This window comes from Saimiri boliviensis, chromosome 3 (assembly GCF_048565385.1).
Source record: "Saimiri boliviensis isolate mSaiBol1 chromosome 3, mSaiBol1.pri, whole genome shotgun sequence".
Taxonomy (NCBI): Eukaryota; Metazoa; Chordata; class Mammalia; order Primates; family Cebidae; genus Saimiri; species Saimiri boliviensis.
In genome coordinates, this window is record NC_133451.1 from 148,803,837 (window position 1) to 148,824,075 (window position 20,239).

Consider the following 20,239-nt stretch of genomic DNA (forward strand, 5'->3'; position numbering starts at 1 on the left):
TATTGTTGTTTAAGTGTCTCCTAATGTTTATTCAGTACACATACTGGTTGCTGGTCTTACTGCCCTCTGAGTTTTTAAAGAGACTTTGGAGACCATTATCTAGTATGAATATCCATATTTAGGGAGCGCTAAGTGAAAAGAATTTCTTCCAGAACAGAGTTTTAAATAATCATTGTGTCTGCTGTGACTTTCTTAAAATAATACCTGCAGTCATTTACTTGAATGTGTATTTTATTGACATTTGCTTTACAAAACACTTTATATACCTTCAAAAATACCTTAATTCCATCTTTCAATCTTTCCATCTTCTTATGTGTATGTGTCAGCTAGAATACGTCAACTTTTGTATAACCCTGAGAAATAGCTATAACTTTATTTTATATAATACCTTCATGATAGCACTTGATGGGTAGCACATATATTTTAGAGAATAATAAATATATTGCTTACTACTATCTACTCGTTACATGTTACACTAAAAGAAGCCTTTTCATAATTATTTTTTCTAGATGAAAGAAGCAGATGAGAGCACAGGATCTGGAGATGGGCCAATAAAGTCAGTACGCAAAAGAAGGGTACGAAAGGACTAAAGTAGATTCAAGTATTTTTAATTCCTGAGAGATATTTGGCATTCTAAAAACATGCCAGACCTGAACTTGAATCAATCCGCACATCCTATTTCTAATATCTAGTAACATTATTCTTTCAGACTTTTATTTTAGTCCTTCATTTCAGTGGAAAAGAAAAGGCAACTCTGAAGTTACCTGGTCTTTGAATTTAAAACAAAAGTGGCTCATTACATACTGGATCTAAGATATTAATACCATTACAAGTTACACAGTTTTAGTTGTTCAAAAATAGTTTTTGTTTGTACAGAACAAAATAATATGTAGCAGCTTCACTATTTGGAAAAATCAGTTACTGGAATTTCCAATTAAATGGCTATAAAACAATATAACTGGTAGTTCTATAATAAAAATGAGCATGTGTTCTGTTGTACAGAGCTAAATGCAATAAAGTTTCTGTACAGTTGTTTGATTCTATCAACAATTGAAAGTGTTGTATGTGACCCACATTTACCTAGTTTGTGTCAAATTATAGTTATGGTCAGTTGTTCACTTAAATTATAGATTCCTTTAAAGAGGTGCCTTGTTTGTAGAATCGCCGGATTATATGCAGCATATTTCACATTTGAATACAAAGATAATGGGTTTTATCAAAACAAAATAATGTACAGATTTTTTTCAAGTTTTTAAAGTTGCTTTATGCCAGAGTGGTTTACCCCATTCTCAAAATTTCTTATGCATACATTGTTATTGAAAATAAAATTTAAATATTTTTTCATCCTTAATACCCTATTTAACAGGTTATTATTGAGGAGAATTTATATAATTTTCCTTATACTAAGCAGTTCTAATGACTGATGTCAATTCATCATGCTTTTGTATTTTCTTTCCTTATTTCCAGTGGGGTTGGAATGCTTTTTATCCTGACAAGTTTAAATCTATTTTAAGTCTGTCATCTCATCTATAAATAGCTTCAAAGCTACCACTGAGGTGGATAGGAACAATTATTACCGTTGCTCTTCTTTTTAAAGCAGGTACCATGTCACTGGACTACATTATAATGGAGCTGTGTTGTTCCATTTAAAATACTTTATTTATGAAATTCTTATGTTTGGGTAACAGGTTTAGACTCTTTGGAAGAGGATCTAAATCTTTGAGACCACAGAACTCCTTGAATATTAAGTATCTAGAGAACGTTCCACGTTAGGTAAGATTTTGGATTCCTTCATGGACGTACACAAACCCCATCCTTGGGCAAGCCCTAAACTATTATAGGTTCCCATACAACTCCTTCCCCAGTGGGTAAACTTAGAACTTATGAATAAGGAAAATAAGTCTCTAGCTTTTGCTTTTACTGAAGGAAGCCAAACATAGCCACTAATACTATTCACTCCTTATTTCAAAGAGTGAATTGAAAAACAAAATAAGTTATTTACTCCATTGCTATGCTCTGAACTTCTATAAATTGGTGGTAGAAAATCTTAATACACAGTATTTAGCCATACTTTGTATATGAACTTAACATATCTTGCAAGCATTCTTCCTCTCTAGCTTGCTTTGCATTTGGGGTGTCCAAATGTACTAAACACATTGAATAATCCTAGATGAGAATCTTTTTTAATTTAATGAAAACTTTCTTGCCTGGAAAGTGTCTTGTATGTGAACATTTTTTCTAAAGATTGTTTAAAGTTGTTGTTGTTGTTGCTGTTGTTGTTGTTTAACTTTCTTGGTTGCAGATTCATTCGTTTGGTAAAACTCCATGACCTTGCAGTGGTAAAATCTGAGCAACTGATTTTGCCAAGTTATTGCCAATTCCTGTGCACATACCCCTTTGTGGATGTACCACAGCTGATAAGTTTAACCAAAACTAAAACTCTAATGTATAACCTGTACTAGATCCATGCGGTAGACATAATCTTTCTTAATAATCAAATGGCTTTTTCCTTTTACTCTATAATCTGACTTTGTTGTTTAAAATGGCCTACATTTTATATACAAAGGAGAGAAATAAGTATATTTTGCTTTTATTTTAGCTTGCCTTTTAGAGGCTTTTTAACTTGATCACTATGATGTCTCCCTTCTTGAATATTTTTTCCTGATAGTCTTGCTTCCATTAATAATTTCTCCAGCAAAACATCGTGTTTCTAGAATTAGTGTTTTTGCAGTAGCAGTCCACATTTGAAAGAGAAACATGATGGAACTGCTTCCGTGTTAAAATGAACCACTAGAAATGAATTGAATGTATCTTAAAATTTTAGAATTCTAGTCCAAAATGGTTTTGTACTCAGTAGAAACCATTCAGAATGGTTAAAACATTAATACATTACACTCTAGGAATCTGTGAACAGTTTTTTTGTTCTTTTCAATTGTGCCTATATGTTTTAACTTTAGCAGAATTTAAATATTAAATGTAAGATGGCTAAAGTAAGATAAGTAAATATTTTATATAAGTGATTTGTTAAAACATAAAAGAATATCTGCATAGATTTCAATAATTTCTTCTCCCCAAAAGTATATAACTCCCATGTATTTCCATAGTATGACAGCTGAATTTAGGAAATAATATTATCCCTAATCTGAAAGATCAGATATGAAGCAAGATGATGGGAAAGAGAATGTATGGAAGAGTAGGGTAGTTTTAGAGAAAATGGGCAAAAAGATAACTGAAAAAAATGAGCTTTTACCACCTAACATAGTTATCACATATTTTGTGTTTGTTAAATGAATACTTTTTTGGTAAAATTTGGGGGTATTCCCAAATTTTAATAACACTTGATAAGCCATCCATAATGTATATATTTTAAAACAAGACAAACACATTATGAAATTGATTACAATGAATGTGTAACTTTAGCTTCTGTTGCATCTCAACCCACCCCTTCATAGGTCCAAAGGCCAATGGCCAACATAAAGTCCTTGTTGTAGTAAATGTTCCTTTTTTTGTTTTTGTTCTTTTGAGGAGACAGAGTCTCACTCTGTCACTCTGGCTAGAGTGTTGTGGCACCATCAGAACTCACTGCAGCTTTGAACTCTTGGGCTCAAACAATCCTCCCACCTCAGCCACCATGCCCAGCTCGTTTTTCAATTTTTTTTTTTTTTTTTTTTTTTTTTTTTTTTTTTTTTTTTTGTAGAGAAATGGTTTCATTATGTTGTTCAGGCTGGTCTGGAGATCCTAGGCTCAAGGAATCCTACTTTGGTGTCCCAAAGAGCTGGGCATACACGCATGAGCCACCACACCTAGCCTTGTAAATTTGTCTTTTAAATATCATTAATCTCTGATTTCAGTGAAATAAACTGCAGTTAGTTTTCTGGTAAGAGTAATAGGAAATTCAGTCATTCTCCCTTCCAATTCTTAACCTTTCATATATTCATATTATCTGTTCTTTCATGATTTACAAGTGGTCTTAACAACTAAACTCTGGTGTTCACTGGTAATAATTTTGGTTACTTGCACATTGAAGATGTATATGATGACAACTACCACAGTGTTCAGGGAAAAACAAAATTTTTATGGGGCAAAGTAAAGAATGGCTTTACATTCTAAAGTTAAATCAATTTTGCTTTTCTTTGGACCATGAAATTAATTTTAGATTCTATAATTCAACTAAAATTTTTCTTTATAGTTGGTATAGAGATGTGACGTTAACTGGTTGGAACTAAATGCATACATTCAGTTACTTTTCTACAAAATGTTTTGTTGTTAGAATTCCAAAAACCAAAAATCTGAAAAGTAAAAGTTTTTTCTCAGCATTTTGGCAACAAAACTCACTTGGTAGCTGAGTCTGACTTCTTCCACAAGGTTTTATATAGTCTCTTTATCCTACTTTAATACTCTCGTTCTGCAGAAATGTTAATATACTTGATTATAGGTGTTGTCCCCATCCCCATTTTGGTGTCTGAGTCCTAATATTTTATAAAAATTGGAAAAACTCCAAATTCTAAGACATCTGGCCCTACAAGTTTCAGAGGAGGAACTGTGATTTGTAGTAACCTGCTGTGAGTCCAAAGGGAATATAAAGAGGACACATTGTGGATAGAATGGCAGTGTCAATATTGGGGGAATTCCTATTAGGGAATACTGGGGGAAATGGGCATCTGTTTTGGGATGCTATAACAAATTATAAGACTGGGTGGCTTATAAACAACAAATTTATCTCTCACAGTTTTGGAGGCTGGAAGTCTGAGATCAGTGTTGAGGGCCCTCTTCCAGGATGCAGCCTGCTGTCTTCTATGTGGCACAAAGAGAGCTCTCCAGGATCTCTTTTTCATAAGGGCACTAATCCCATTCAGGAGGGCTTCCCCCTTATTACCTGCTTATCTCCCAAAGGTCCCACCTCCTAAAAGTATCACATTGGGGTTAGGATTTCAACCTAAGAATTTTGGAAGGACACATTCAGTCCCTGACAAGGAGTATGCTGATTTTTTCCCCTGCCAAACATCATTCTAACAGCATGTAAACTAGGAAGTATTAAAGAAAGAAACATTCTAAGCAGTAAAGAAGACTTTATTCAGGACTATATGTGTTAAGACCATCACCCAATAAGGTCAATAAATCAGGCTCAACTAACACAGCAAAGACAGCTGAGGATTAATAGTCAATGAGCAGTGATGAGGTCAGTGGATGGAAAACCACTAAGTGGAGACATCAAGGGTAAGGTGATTTTTGCTAAAGACAGGCCAGGTTGGTGATCATCAGTTACTGAGGGTGGGATTCTCTCTAAACTGATTTAGCAGGATTTTTACTAAAACTGGACTAGTCAAAAAGAGGACTCAGAGGAGCCTCTCTAAAATTTGGTCAAGGAGAGTCTTTTCCAGAAGCTGGACACAGTCCCTGTGCACACTGTTTACCACCTACATTTCTAATGTAGGAATTACCCTGAAGTATTGCATAGCAAAAACTAAGTAAGTATATAGCATTAGCTTACCATTATCATGACAACCAGGTGGGGATATATTTTGGCACCTACTAAGCTGATAGCTCTATTTGGAAAAAGCCAGAATGTTAAATTAACTGGCTATTCCTTGATGCTTTTAGCAAGCTATCAAAAAAATTGACATTTTCAAGCAGAGGTGGAAGGGAATAGACAAAGTTGAGATACAAGGAACCTCACAAAATTAAGCCAATTGTTTCTAAAGTCTGAATAGCAGCAAAGGTTGAAAATTATTTTGAGGTGTAGGAGATTGGGGGGAAGCCCATGAAGACTCTACCAATTGTTAAGTCAAACAAAGGAACCCAGCTTTGCAGTGACAATCTGCATGTAACATTCCCAGTGCAATCTTATTTTCACTTGATCTCAAGATAGACTCCATTAAAGAGGCAAAAATAATGCATACTTTGAGAATTTGGTCAACAGCTTGGCTGTGGTTCTTCGGTATATGGAATCAGAAGCATATTGATAAAAAGGCTTGAGTTTTTGAAATAATTATTTTCCAAAGAAAATGAGCTTGGCCTTAAAATAATAGGCCCAACCCAAGTTCACACCAGCAGGAAGTGGACTGTCTTCACAATTCTCATGGAATGAACACCCAACCTCTATTTCCAAGGTAGCCATGGGAGAAAATGGATAAAGAGTAACTTTCTAGAGGGGAAACCATAGAGTTCAATGAACACAAGGGAGTCTCCTGCAGAGATAAGAATCATAGTCTAATCAAGGAACTTCTCCACTAGGGACAAAATCTTCACACATCTCCAGGAAGCACTGCACAATTTTTGCATGTTTCCCTTTATTCCATTTTCCACATTGAGACTTTTTATTTGTCCATCCTGTCCCCACTACATTACAAATGGGCAGTGGTGAGGGTGAGAGCAAATAATCTGCCTATCAGTTTAGAGGTTGTCAAACTATTAGAAGCCACATCTAAGTGGATGGACCTTTAATAAAGATCCTAGATTGTGAGCTGAATCAGTAACTGGATGAAGAGGAATTATGTTCTATGAAAGGGAAGATAGTAGCACAAGAATAGCTTGGCTGAGGCTGCTAGTGGCCAGCAAAACCTTGTATTTATAGCTGGAATATGGCTACCCAACTAGGGACTACATTTCTCAGCTCCTCTTATATCTAGATGTAACTAAGTCTCCACATCACTGGAATATGAGAAGACATATGAGCCATTTCCAGGTGCAGCCCATAAAACCTTGCATATGTGCACTTCCACATTTTTTTCTGCAAATTAGAATGGTAGTAACTAGAGTGACTTGAAAGGCATGATTTAAAATGGCAGCACCATCCTCTACCAAAGTCCTTTAATAACTGTGTAACAAAGGCTGCTAGCATGCAATGCTGACCTTGGAACCACTGGTCGGGAGAGAAACTTCTGTATTTATATTATCACTAGGTCTCTTGCTAAAGTAGCTTGGCCTACTCTAAAAAATACAACTTACTTTTCCCTGAAGATCTTAGATCCTTTGAGTGCTTTGCTTTTGTTTTTTTTAAGCTAATGTATAATATCCTTGATACGTATATTGATAACCAGTTATAGCTGTATTAATAAAAATATTATTCCCCTAAATGATCAGTAACTGGGTACTTAAATAAGATACACTATTCTGTGGCATTGAACAACCCTGGATACACCACTATACCTAAATACCCCATTTACTTATGCAACTGTATCAAAACACACACAACCTCTGAAACAGCTTTTTATTAAACGGCAAAGCAGAACTGCAACACAATTTAAATGTCTGTAAATTAGGTCACAAAAGGGATGCAAAATGTTTGCAGTTTGACTATTATATATTCATACAGCTAAAGTCATTCATCAGCTTTTACACCAATACATAAGATTATTCCATGATTAAAAGTAACCCAAATCTAATAACCATAAGCTATATTAGTGGATCTCTTTTCCTATTTTAAGATTTTAGCATTACTTCCAATATTGATTTCCTTACCAAATGGAACCTACACCAAATTTTGAAAAATTGTTAAAGGATGACTAAAACTCTTCAAGTGGCAGAGTTTACAGAAAATTCTAGAACAAGTGAGATAAAATACTGAGCAAGATAATAAGAATACCTGTAAAACTCTCCCATTTTATTCACTATTCTAATACCAATACACTGTTAAGGAATTTTGCAAAAGTTGATCTGCTGGGTACGAATAAACAGAAACCAAACTGTAACTGTTCTCATCCAGATGTGGCTTACATAAGGGTAGTCAAACTTAATCTACTTTCATATATACTTCCCAAAAGATCTAGTCTGTGCCAGAGAAAACACAAATCTGGAGTGAAAATATTTGGAGTTGGTTACTACTGTTTACCAACTACTTCTTCACCCTATTTCTATTTTTCCTCTAAATTTTCTATTTTAAACACACACATAACCAGAAATCATATATTTTCAGATAATATAAAATGAGTTACTTTGTGCAAAAAGAAGTTATTAACAATAAATACTCCCAAGTTAATTTCGTTTCAAAGAAAAACCTTCATTTTTAGTCTCCATCTATTTCCAATTTATTAAAGAGAAACCAGCATTCCTATCTTAATACTAAATATCACAAATGACAAGCCCTAGCTGTGACAGGATCTTATTTTGGTTAAGGTCAACAATTAAAATACAGATTACTCTCAGAGATGATTAACTATTAAAATTACTTTTACAAATGTGAAACCAGTTTTTTTCCTTAAGGAAAGGGAAATAGGAAGGAAGAGGCAAATGGAGAAGAGGCACAAGATGGTGGACAGGGTACATAAAGCTGTGCATTCAGTACATGATTTTGGTCACTTTTTCACAACATGGTGGTTATTTTCTTGTATATCTTACTAATCCTATAATAAAAGACAGTGCTAAACCTACAAATTAGATAAAACATTCATCTTTAAGTTTCATAAATATATGCAATTCTAATTATAAAGTCTCTACAATACATTTGCACGTTTTCATAGACTAACAATACACAAACTTATGGAAGTCTCCTGTTATTGTGTTACTTTTGTCTACATCTGACATTATCTTCATAAATATTCAATGAAGCCACAAACAAAGGTACTGTAACTTTTGGAATCTATCCAAGTTTTAAAGAAAAAATAATCAGCAGCAATTCCATAAAACAGAAGGGTGTCAATCCCTTACTTTCTTTTGCTTTTTGTGTCAGTTGTTTGAAAAACACTAGAAGCTGACATGAGGTTTTCTATATATTGTCCAAGAACTTGGTTTTCTGATTTTAGCTTCAGATTTTCTTCCTTAACTGCATCTACTCTTGCAGACAGATCTATATAAAAAATAAAAATGTCCATTATCAATAAAACAATAACAATGATTCCATATTTCAAAATTCTTAAGATTCATTCCTAAAAGAGATAACACAATCCTTAAATTTTAAGAATCATTTTTTAGAGACAGCAAGGTAAACAAAGTAAACTGAGTGCAAATCAGTAGACAAATTCCTAAAAAGATATTTCACATTAGACTAAATGTTATTCTTTGTAAACAGCATTAACGTAGAGTAGTTAACTTTAATTTTTAAAAAAAGATGTTGTTTTTAAAATGTGAATTCTGGTTCATGTCTTAACATAAAATCATAACATCTTTACTAGAAATCTTTAAGATATACTTTAGGTTAACACAGTTGAATTCATATACTGGATACAGGCAATCAGTTTCCAAGCAACTGATCATTTTGTATTGCAACATTATCAAGAAATTCACATATGCGGCTCCTAATGATCATATAAGAAGTTAATTACACGCCTGTAACCCCAGCACTTTGGGAGGCAGAGGCGGGTGGATCATGAGGTCATGAGTTCGAGACCAGCCTGGCCAACATAGTGAAACCCATCTCTACTAAAAATACAAAAAATTAGCCAGGTGTGGTGGCAGGTGCCTTTAATCCCAGCTACTCAGGATGCTGGGGCAGGAGAATTGCTTGAACACAAGAGGTGAAGGTTGCAGTGAGCTGAGATGCCACCACTGCACTCCAGCCTGGGAGATAATATGAGACTCCAACTCAAAAAAAAGAAGTTAATTCCATTCATTTATTTCACATATATGTATTTGGTGCATTGTAAGAGCCAGGCATTGTTCTAGAAGCAACAGTAAACAAAACAGGTGTACATGTGCATTAATGGGGGGCAAGAGGGCTCAGAAGCAAGCATTAAATAAGTAAATATACAGGATGTCACACAGTGATGAGCTGGTCTGGTGAGGAAGCAAGAAGGGTAAGGGTTGTAACAAAGCAGAAGGAAGGTTGCTCTTTTCAGGGTTGGTTATTTTGATTATGGGAATAGGACCAGAGACCTAATGGAAGTGAGGGAATAAGCCATAAAGATATACAACTAAGGGAAGAGGATTCAAACAGAAGGGAATAATAGCAACTGCTAAGAGACATACTTGGCATGTTGAAAGAACAGCAAGGAGGTGAGTCTGAGGTGGAATGTATGAGGCAATGTGTGTGACATGACTCAGCTAATAGGGGCCAGGCATGGTGGCTCACACCTGTAATTCCAGTACTTGGGGAGGCCAAAGCAGGCAGATCACCTGAACTCAGGAGTTTAAGACCAGCCTGGCAAACGTAGTGAAATCCTGGCTCTACTAAAAACACAAAAATTAGCTGGGTGTGGTGGCAGGCGCCTGTAATCCGAGCTACTCAGGAGGCTGAGACAGGAAAATACTTGAACCTGGAAGGTGGAGGTTGCAGGGAGCTGAGATCATGCCACTGCACTCCAGCTTAGGCAACAGGAGTGAAACTCCATCTCAAAAAAAAAAGAAAGCTAATAGGGAAGTCACAGATGACTTTTATTAATGCTGTAAAATGGCAAGTCAGTGGCAGGTTCTGAGTGACATGATCTGCTCACTGTGGCACCAAAAACACAATCTCTCAATTTCATGAAAACTCAAAAAGATGTTTCACTGTTAGTATTAATTTTATGCAAGACAGAAAATGAAAAAATTCAGATGAATTCCTTTTAAATCTCCAAGGCTAATACACTGTTTGTACCGTAAAATACGCTATAATAAAGTGAACTTAATAACACATGGTGGGGACTTAAAAGGGAGTCACATACTAGCCACCATTATGTTAGGCTTTAAAGAAGGAAGCATAAGAACACTATTTGACTTGATTGAAGTGTATCTGCTATTTTAACTACCAAACCAGGAAGAGAAACAAAAATATATATATATATTGAAATTAACTTTGAAGTTCATCCTTAAAAAGTTTACATCCTAACAAACAAAATTTAGCAATATAAATGCTTACAATTTCAATTAATTGGATGTCATTCAAATAAACTATAAAATGCAAGCTAACCTTCAAGTGTGTGTTGGAGTTCCAACACTTGATTAATAAGTCTTGTTTTTTCCTCCAGTTCCACCTGATTTTCAGCATCAACTGCTGTAACATAAACATTCAAATTTACTATTAATTGACATTAGGTATTATTTGTGTAGTGTAGCACTTCAAAATCTGCAAAATGTTTTATATTCATTCTTACTTGACTTATACACAAGCCCTGTGGAATAAAACGTTGTATCCCCAAACTGCAGATAAGGACACAAAGGCAAAAAAGATAAAAATAACTTGCCAACCTCTCATAGTTAAGGAATGGAAGCTGCTTTGGTTGGTCCTTTCTAAAACTAGATGAGATACAAGTAAGTAAATTAGCCAAGATCAAAGCCTTCTAAATATTGTTTCTCTGCTCTTTCCATTGCTTAATAAAGCGAAAGCATCCACAAAACCAGGAATATACAAAAAAGAAAATGAAGAACGTACCATCCATGTCAGCATTCATCATCTTGGGTAACAAACTTTTGGGCCTTGGATACAAAATCCTTGCTGAATGGTCTACAATAAAAATTTATTGTAGAAAAATTTATTAATATAGATACATACCACAATAAAACATAAGCCTGTTTTTCAAAGGAGGATGATTTTGTTAAATATGAGATAGCAGAACTTTTCATATGCTTTACTGTTTCTAAGAATAAAGTAAATGCCTAATTGGTAAACAAGTAAAGGATATAAATAGTTTGAATGAGAGAAAATATTGAGCTTCTTGATAACCAAAAAACACATAAAATTAAATACCACTGTACAATTATTAAATTATTTTTTAATGATCAGTACTAGCAAAGAGTTACGGAAAAACAAACACACAAACATTGGACACAACTTTTAAATATGTCATTTTTTTGGAAAGCCTATGGTAAGATTCATAAAAGCATTTAAATCTTTTTTAACTAAGTCTTTTCCTCTTGGAAATTTAGGCTAAGGACAATTATGCAAAGAAAGAGTTATATACATAAAAATCACTTCAATTTTATTTACAACCAAGTCAATCAGAAACAATGTAACTGTCCATTCAGAATCTGGTAAATTACAGCTGTGATTTTGTTTTTAAGAAGTTTTTTTTATGTTGGAAATGAGAATCTTGCTATGTTGCCCAGTCTGCATTCAAACTCCTGGACTCAAGCAATCCTCCCTTCTCACCCTCCTCAGTATAGTTATAATTTCTAATGGAGTGGCTACTGAAAATAACTATGATGATAATAGCACATAAAATAATGTATATAAAATTGTATATTCAACTTACGTAAATTATGTAAAATATACATAAATATGAAAATGAAAAAATGTTCTGATATTATGGATAATGGTATCAATGAAGATAACATTTTTTAAATATTCCTCATTAAAGTATTGCTTTACATATAGTTTAATTTTTACAAATAAAATTCAAAACAAAAATCTTACACTAAAATTAACTCCAGATGGATTAAAGACTTAAACATAAAACCTAACACCATAAAAACACTACAAGAAAACATAGGCAAAACCATCCAGGACATAGGCATAGGCAAGGACTTCATGACTAAAACACCAAAAGCTATGGCAACAAAAGCCAAGACAGACAAGTGGGATCTAATTAAAACTCAGAGCTTCTGTACAGCAAAAGAAACCATCATTAGAGCGAACCGGCAACCAACAGAATGGGAAAACATTTTTGCAATCTACCCATCTGACAAAGGGCTAATATCCAGAATCTACAAAGAACTACAACAGATATACAAGAAAAACACAAACAACCCCATTCAAAAGTGGACAAAGGATATGAACAGACACTTTTTAAAAGAAGACATATATGAATGAGGCCAACAAACATATGAAAAAATGCTCATCATCACTGGACATTAGAGAAATGCAAATCAAAGCTACATTGAGATATCATCTCATGCCAGTTAGAATGGCAGTCATTAAAAAATCTGAAGACTGGGCCGGGCGCGGTGGCTCAAGCCTGTAATCCCAGCACTTTGGGAGGCTGAGGCGGGTGAATCACGAGGTCAAGAGATCGAGACCATCCTGGTCAACAAGGTGAAACCCCGTCTCTAGTAAAAATACAAAAATTAGCTGGGCATGGTGGTGCGTGCCTGTAATCCCAGCTACTCAGGAGGCTGAGGCAGGAGAATTGCCTGAACCCAGGAGGCAGAGGTTGCGGTGAGCCGAGATCGTGCCATTGCACTCCAGCCTGGGTAACGAGAGAAACTCCGTCTCAAAAAAAAAAAAAAAAAAAAAAGAAAATCTGAAGACCACAAATGCTGGAGAGGATGTGGAGAAACAGGAACACTCCTACACAGTTGGTGGGAGTGTAAATTACTTCAACCATTGTGGAAGACAGTGTGGTGATTCCTCAAGGATCTAGAAATAGAAATTCCATTTGACCCAGCAATCCCATTATTGGGTATATACCCAAAGAACTATAAATTGTTCTACTATAAAGACACATGCACACGTATGTTCACTGCAGCCCTGTGTACAACAGCAAAGACCTGGAACCAACCCAAATGCCCATCAGTGATAGATTGGACAAAGAAAATGTGGTACATATATACCATGGAATACTATGCAGCCACAAAAAATGATGAGTTTGTGTCCTCTGTAGGGACTTGGATGAATCTGGAAGCCATTATTCTCAGCAAACTGAGACACAAGAACAGAAAACCAAACACCGCATGTTCTCACTCATAGGTAGGTATTGAACAATGAGAACATGTGGACTCAGGGAGAGTAGCATCACACACTGGGGGCAGTTGAGGGGGCAGGGGAGGGACAGCAAGGGGTGGGAAAGGTAGGGGGGTGGGGAGAGATAACATGGGGAGAAATGCTGGATATAGTATACAACTAAAGTAAAATAAAAATAATAAGAGATTATACAGATATTGAACAAATACCTTAAAAAATTAAAAAATAATAAAGTACTGATGTCAAAAAGCAGAAAAAAAAAGAAGAAAGAAAAATACTTGACATCTAAAACATTAATATGGAATAAATGGAAAAAAATGTCCACTCATCACCTCCCAATCAGGGTTAACTCAAAAGACTAAGCAGGATGTATATAAGTAAATACTATCATTTTATTATACCAATAAAGACTTGTAAATATTAGAAAACAAAATTTCTATGAAACATGTTTTGCTCCATTACTAACAATCATTTCATTCACTGTGTTCAAAATATATTAAATAATGCTACCAGATTATTACCGAAAACAGATTTGTTAACCAATCTAATCTACCACATTGAAGCAACCTAGACTTGTCAGTGTTACTCCTTCAACAAGTATTTACTGAATATCTACTATATATACCCAAGGCACTGTTATGCCTTCATATCTTAAACAGTAGAAAGAGACCTATTAAATAAAGATATCTACATACTAGAACTAGGATCACAATCAAGAGATATCAGTGTATTACATTCTCTCACAGCTTCTGTTAATACAATCTTGTATTAGCAGATACTAGCATGAAAATGGAAATAAAATGCCCAGTGTACATCTACATAAATCTTGTTACACTTCAGATACTAACATGAACTTCAAATTAAAATGCCCAGTGTACATATACATTAATGTCAAGATATCATTCATTAGCCTAGAAAAAATATTGAATATCTCTTGCATATTATTAAAGAATTAACTAAAAATGGCATAGAATTAATTTGATAATACTGAATAAACCTACTCCAAGTCTTCTAGCATCTTTCCCTTTATCTAAACCACATTTAAAGTTGCTCTTCCCAACCTCTTTTTCTTTTTTCTTTTTTTTTTTTTTTTGAGACGGAGCCTTGCCCTGTTGCCAGGCTGGAGTGCAGTGGTACAATCTCAGCTCATTGCAACCTCCACCTCCCGGGTTCAAGTGAGTCTCCTGTCTCAGCCTCCCGAGTAGTTGAGACTACAGGTGTGCACCACCATGCTCAGCTAATTTTTGTATTTTTAGTAGAGACAGGGTTTCACCATTTTGGCCAGGATGGTCTTGATCTCTTGACCTCATGATCTGCCTGCCTCGGCCTCCCAAAGTGCTGGGATTACAGGTGTAAGCCACGGTACCTGGACGCCCTGACCTCTTTTCACATGATTTAATTCTCAGGTTCTCTGCATTTCAGAGGAAGCATATATTAGTACACCTATGTAAAGCCAAAGAGATTACTAAAATTTTTCCAACAATCCTTTTTAAGGTTATTCGACCTTCTGTAGTATTTGAAGATCACAGGCCAAAACCTATTCCTCTCCATTGAATCAACATGTCCCTTAAAATATAATTAAAAAGGAAGAGTGTTAGTAAAAACTTGATTTGACATTTCCCTGACAGAGGAGCACACTTGTAACATGGTGCTATGGTCACTCTCTTTTCATGCGATTTCAACCACTAATCTGGCTAAAAGAGGTCTGAGAGAGATGAGAGAGGCAACAGCCAAAAGCAGAAGTAAGTGATTGTGGGGGTGCTCAGCAAGAGTAAGCTGCAATTTGGCAACTGTCTTTGCTAAATAATAAATTAAAAGTGCTTCAAATTTCTCATATCCAGTGATTTTAAGGCTACAGCTAGAACGAATTTTCATGATAGCTAAGAAAAATTATAAGATACACAAGCCAAAGCAACAGATAACCAGAAAATCAATACAGCTGATTTTGAAGTCCGATATAATACAAGGGGCCGGGCGCGGTAGCTCACGCCTGTAATCCCAGCACTTTGGGGGGCAGAGGTGGGCGGATCATGAGGTCCAGAGATCGCGACCATCCTGGCCAACATGGTGAAACCCCATCTCTACTAAAAATACAAAAAAATTAGCTGGGCATGGTGGTGCACGTCTGTAGTCCCAGCTACTAGGGAGGCTGAGGCAGGAGAACTGCTTGAACTCAGGAGGTGGAGGTTGCAGTGAGCCGAGGTCCTGCCACTGCACTCCAGCCTGGTGCCTGGTGATGGAGTGAGACTCTGTCTCAAAAAAAAAAAAAAAAAGATATAATACAGGGATTGGGTAGTCTTCTTTTGCTTATGTTTTAGACTAATACTTAAATTAAATAAAAAAATCTGCAAAGGCACAAGTATTTCAAACTCAGTGTAAGAGATTAAAAAAAAAGAAGCCAGTTTCTGAAATTCTGACCACATATAATCCGAACAATAGAAAACCTACTCATGGCTTAGCAACAATGTGACTTCATCTGAAAAAGTGAAAGAAAATAAAAAGCAGAAAAACAAGGTGGAGAGAACCTATTAAAGGAAAAATTACTCTTACACTCAAGATTGGGGTGGAGGCAGGAACACAAAAGTAATGCCACAAGAAGAGTGCTATAGCATATACAACAAGAGTGAGTACAATTCACGCCAGTCTATGTAAGATTGCACCACAAGGGCTGTACCATGCAAAACTCACCCACTCTGTCTGGCATCCCTGGGCACAAGGGCATTACTCTTTACTACAGTGGACCACAGCATTACCTGCTGCCTCTCCACAACAAAGGAACAAGAAGCAATTGTGATGTGATCAAACAGACCCACTCAAAATGCTACTATTGTTTCAATATATATCAAAGTCTTTCAGTAGATTTAGGGCAATAAACTGATTTGTTTGACATATGGGACCAAAAGATTTGCTGAGTTCTTTATATCAAAGTATTTTAGCCATGGATTTTATTTTCTTTTAAAATAATATTGATCCTCAAACTGCACATCTACATTAACACAGTACTACATCATAATGGGTACTTAATACTGAGTTTTTCAACTTTTTCAACTATAAAATCCTTTTTTACCTATAGTTGCTATAACATCAATCTAACTCCATGTCAAATATGCTCTTAAGAGTTCACTTTCAACTCCTTCTGCTCCTACATATAAACGCAAATCTGACGAAAAACGAGAAAATTCAGAACAAGTCTGCTCAAGTGTGGGAACACTGAAATGAATTTGGGGTGCTGAGGCTGCTCTGCCTATCCTAAATCACCTTAGCCCAGAAACGGATATGGTTCACTGAGATTCTTCAGCTCCGATTTATGTCTACGTCAGACCTTTTAAAGGTTTCTCAAAAACCACAGTGAATTTGGGTATCTAGCCTTGGTTAGTAGAAGGGAATCTAGAATTATTTTTTGATAAGTCCAGGAGACAGATGGCATTGAGAGAATACAAACCAGGAAATGTGGCAAGCATTAGGAAAAGATCCACTTAATTAAATCATTTTGCCATGCACACACCTGTGACCAAAGCAATCATCTTACGAAACATGCCCGATCTTCTTTTATATTACCTCTAATAGTATACAATATCCACAATATCATTCTCCTCAAGAGGCAGCCTGGCACAGTGATTAACAACATGGACTCAGTACCTGGATTCAAATCCTAGCTCTGCCATTTATAAGCTCTGGAACCTTAGGCAAGGTTAACACCTCGGCCTGAGTTTCCTCATTTATAAAACGTGGATAATAACCATATATATCTTATGGGTTTGTTGTGAGAATGAGTTGATAGATACAACGTGTTTGCAACAGTACCTAGTACATAGTAGGTATGCAATAAATGTCTACTATTATCTTCTCTACCTTTTAACTCTAATTTTGGTCACAAAAAGAATTTTAAGAAAACCATCTGGTCCAGCTGCTTCATTTTACAAATAAATCAGGGCCAAAGATGACAATGGTTTACTGATGACCAAAGAAGTATTTAGCAACAGGGCCAAGACTACAATAAATGCCCAAGAGTTTTTAACACCATTCCACCACAGCTTCTGTCACATCAGAGACTGGAGATTCTGAGACTTTTTCCTAATACCCGTCCACCTTCAGCCACTTAACTTTTCTGCATCTAAAATTGATTTCACCATCTGTCATACCAGAAAACTAGTAAGACTGCTAAAATAATGTCTCCGTGCTTTAATGTGCTAACAGCTTTGCATATGTTATTGCATCAAATAAACAGAAGGAAATTGCGATTTACAGATATGGACACTAAATTTCAGAAAGGCTACGTATCATTCAGAAAGGCTATCATTTCAGAGGTTTCACAGCCAACGTCTCTACCACGAATTTGAACCCAGGTCTAACTTCACAATGCATGCTTTTTCCATTCTGCAATGGAAGAAACTTTAATATGGCCGTAATCTTAAGTTTGCCAAACATTTTGCAGTCACTGATGTCAAACTCCTTTGGACTCTTTACTAAGCAACTGAAGATAAATTCCATTCCCTTCAGTTTGTCTGTTCAGATCTGTTCAAGTTCTGCTTTGAGTTGTTCTGGTTAAATTCGGTTTCGAATTCCACAAGATCAAGGAATTGTTTGGCCAAATGAGGATTTAAACGGAATCGATATTCTCAGGATTAAAGTCTAGCTACACTGACTTTAATCTGTGAGCGATACAGGTACCTGAACACATGGACACAGCTTTGGGTCCTCCGGTATAGACAGCGTGCTGGGAACACCTGGAATGGCATCCGTCCTTATTGCTGCGCAATAGTCTGAGATTGATACATTGTATAACAGAAGCCCTGCCTTTAAGACCAAACCTTTCCAAAACTTGTTCCGTAGGACTCTGGGCAGAAGTCGATGAAGAAACAAACCCAGGTGCCGCTTTCGCAGCCTGGAAAGATGTTCCAATCCTTATTTTACGGCTCACGATGCTCCCTCCCCACCTCGATGTCCTCTCCCATCTCTCAGGCTCTAGCAGAGCAGCCACTGCTACGTCCAGGAGTGCCAGGTCCCATCCCACCCAAACGCCCCCCCCCCCCACCCCGCGCAGTCCCATTCCAGAGCTGGAGGCTGCAAAGCCGCTCCCGAGTCGGGAGCTGCGGGGAGAAAGCAGCAGAATGTCTGCGTCAGAGACCGCGGGAGGCCCCTCTCCTCAAGAACGCCTGGGCCTGACCACGAAAACAGGAGAAAAAGAGGTTGCGCAAGGGTTCTGCAGGGAGCCAGGCCTCCGCCGCCCACCAAATGCCCAGGCCCGAGACCGCTCCTCCCGAGCACCCTGTGCTCAGGGCCGCGTCCAACCCGCACCGCCCTCCAGGCCCTCGGCGGTACCGAGGCTGCAGCTCTAGTCGCCTGGGGCCAGGCCCTCCGCTGCCCAGGACGGTCCTCACCTTCCGCTGGAGGCGCGGGGAGAGACAGGGATGGAGCCGACACCTCGGGCGGGGACACTCAGAGCAACTGACACCGGCAGCTCCGCCCACTCCGGCCACAGAACGTGCGCCACGAGAAGAGTCCCGCCCCATCCCGGCTCCTCACCCGCCAATCCTGACTCGAAAATATACGCCTGCGCATTAGCCGCCCACTGCCCCCAGTCGTCCAATCTCAAAGCTCCGGGATCCACCTTCGCCATAATAAAAGGATACTGACATCCAATCAGGATTGAGGTCGCTGTGGGCGGGCCCTGGAAGAGCGACAGCCAATGACAGTACAGAAGCGAAGCGAAGCCAAGCTGCCCTAGTGAAGCGGCTCGTCAGGTCTCACAGGAAACCTGAAAATTGGAGTGAGAATCCCAGAATGGAAAAATCAGGAAAGAGGTTGGTATGAGCGACCGAGAAGTCATTCAAGTTCAAGATAGTTTGCGAACCGAGCAAAGAAAGAAAGTCAATGCGACACTGTGGTTCAATTCTAAGAGCAGACTTTTTCATATTTTTCTAATTTCCGAAATCGGAAAGCTCATAAAGTAGCGCTAGTGGAATGTTCCTTTCCTCACTCCCCTCCTCCCAAACTATTATTAAATCTGTAGAGCGTGGCCATTTAATATTTTAGAATTGAGAAAATACCCTGGTGGTACTTAGGCATAGCACTTCCGCTCCCCTTACCTGTTGGAGCCAGCAGCAACCCACAGAAAGGAACTGAAACCTGAGCGTAAATACATGTCTTGCTCAAGGTCATACATATGGTATGAAGTGCCAAACTCTGAGTGTAGAGTGATCTTTGTGACACCGCTCATCGTAATCTAGGACTTGACACAAAGCCGCATCCTACTTTAATATTCGTTGAGTACAAGGTAGGCATCTCAGCAATACATTATTATTTTGGCTTTGGCACAGTCTCCTGAGCTGTAGAGACAAGCCTTATGTCTCCCTGTTTCTTGACTTTTTACTTCTGGCACAGTTTGCTGACACATCGCCTTAATCATTTTAAGAGCTCTATAAAAAGATCTTCCATTCAGTGTTTTGAGAACTACATTTGGCTGGGACTACAATATTCAATTTGAGGAAATTTACTAGAATGCAATGTAGGAGCTAAATAAATGAAAAAAAAATTCAACATAAATCTAATAGGAGTGCCAAAAAAAGAGACTAGAGAGAACGGATGCAGGCAGTATTCAAAGAGCAATAATTAAGAATTTTCCAAGATTGTGGAATATTTGAATTTTCAGGTTCAAAAAGTACTTATTCTTGAGCGGAATTAATACAAAGAAATCTATGCAATGGT

General features: G+C 37.1%; 2 protein-coding genes across 11 annotated transcripts in view; one reads left to right on the plus strand and one right to left on the minus strand.

Moving 5' to 3' along the window:
* The window catches only part of CLGN (calmegin), a 63,558-nt gene extending 55,380 nt beyond the window's left edge, over window positions 1-8,178 (plus strand). For all 4 annotated transcript variants that reach the window (XM_003928026.4, XM_010338650.3, XM_010338651.3 and 1 more), the window contains exon 15: window positions 510-8,178. In XM_003928026.4, coding sequence (XP_003928075.3) covers window positions 510-590 — 81 coding nt within the window. In that variant the 3' untranslated portion in view covers window positions 591-8,178. The remainder of the gene's footprint in view (window positions 1-509) is intronic.
* Window positions 7,192-20,239, minus strand: part of SCOC (short coiled-coil protein) — a 48,872-nt gene continuing 35,824 nt past the window's right edge. Inside the window, exons 1-4 of one of the 7 annotated variants that reach the window (XM_039479084.2) lie at window positions 18,913-19,022; window positions 11,285-11,356; window positions 10,823-10,906; window positions 7,192-8,785 (exon numbers count right to left, since the gene is read on the minus strand). In XM_039479084.2, coding sequence (XP_039335018.1) covers window positions 8,643-8,785; window positions 10,823-10,906; window positions 11,285-11,306 — 249 coding nt within the window. In that variant the 5' untranslated portion in view covers window positions 11,307-11,356; window positions 18,913-19,022 and the 3' untranslated portion in view covers window positions 7,192-8,642. Of the gene's footprint in view, window positions 8,786-10,822; window positions 10,907-11,284; window positions 11,357-18,202; window positions 18,512-18,853; window positions 19,290-20,239 lie in introns of those variants that run through there. The other 6 variants (XM_039479085.2, XM_074396895.1, XM_074396890.1 and 3 more) reach the window with 6 other exon arrangements.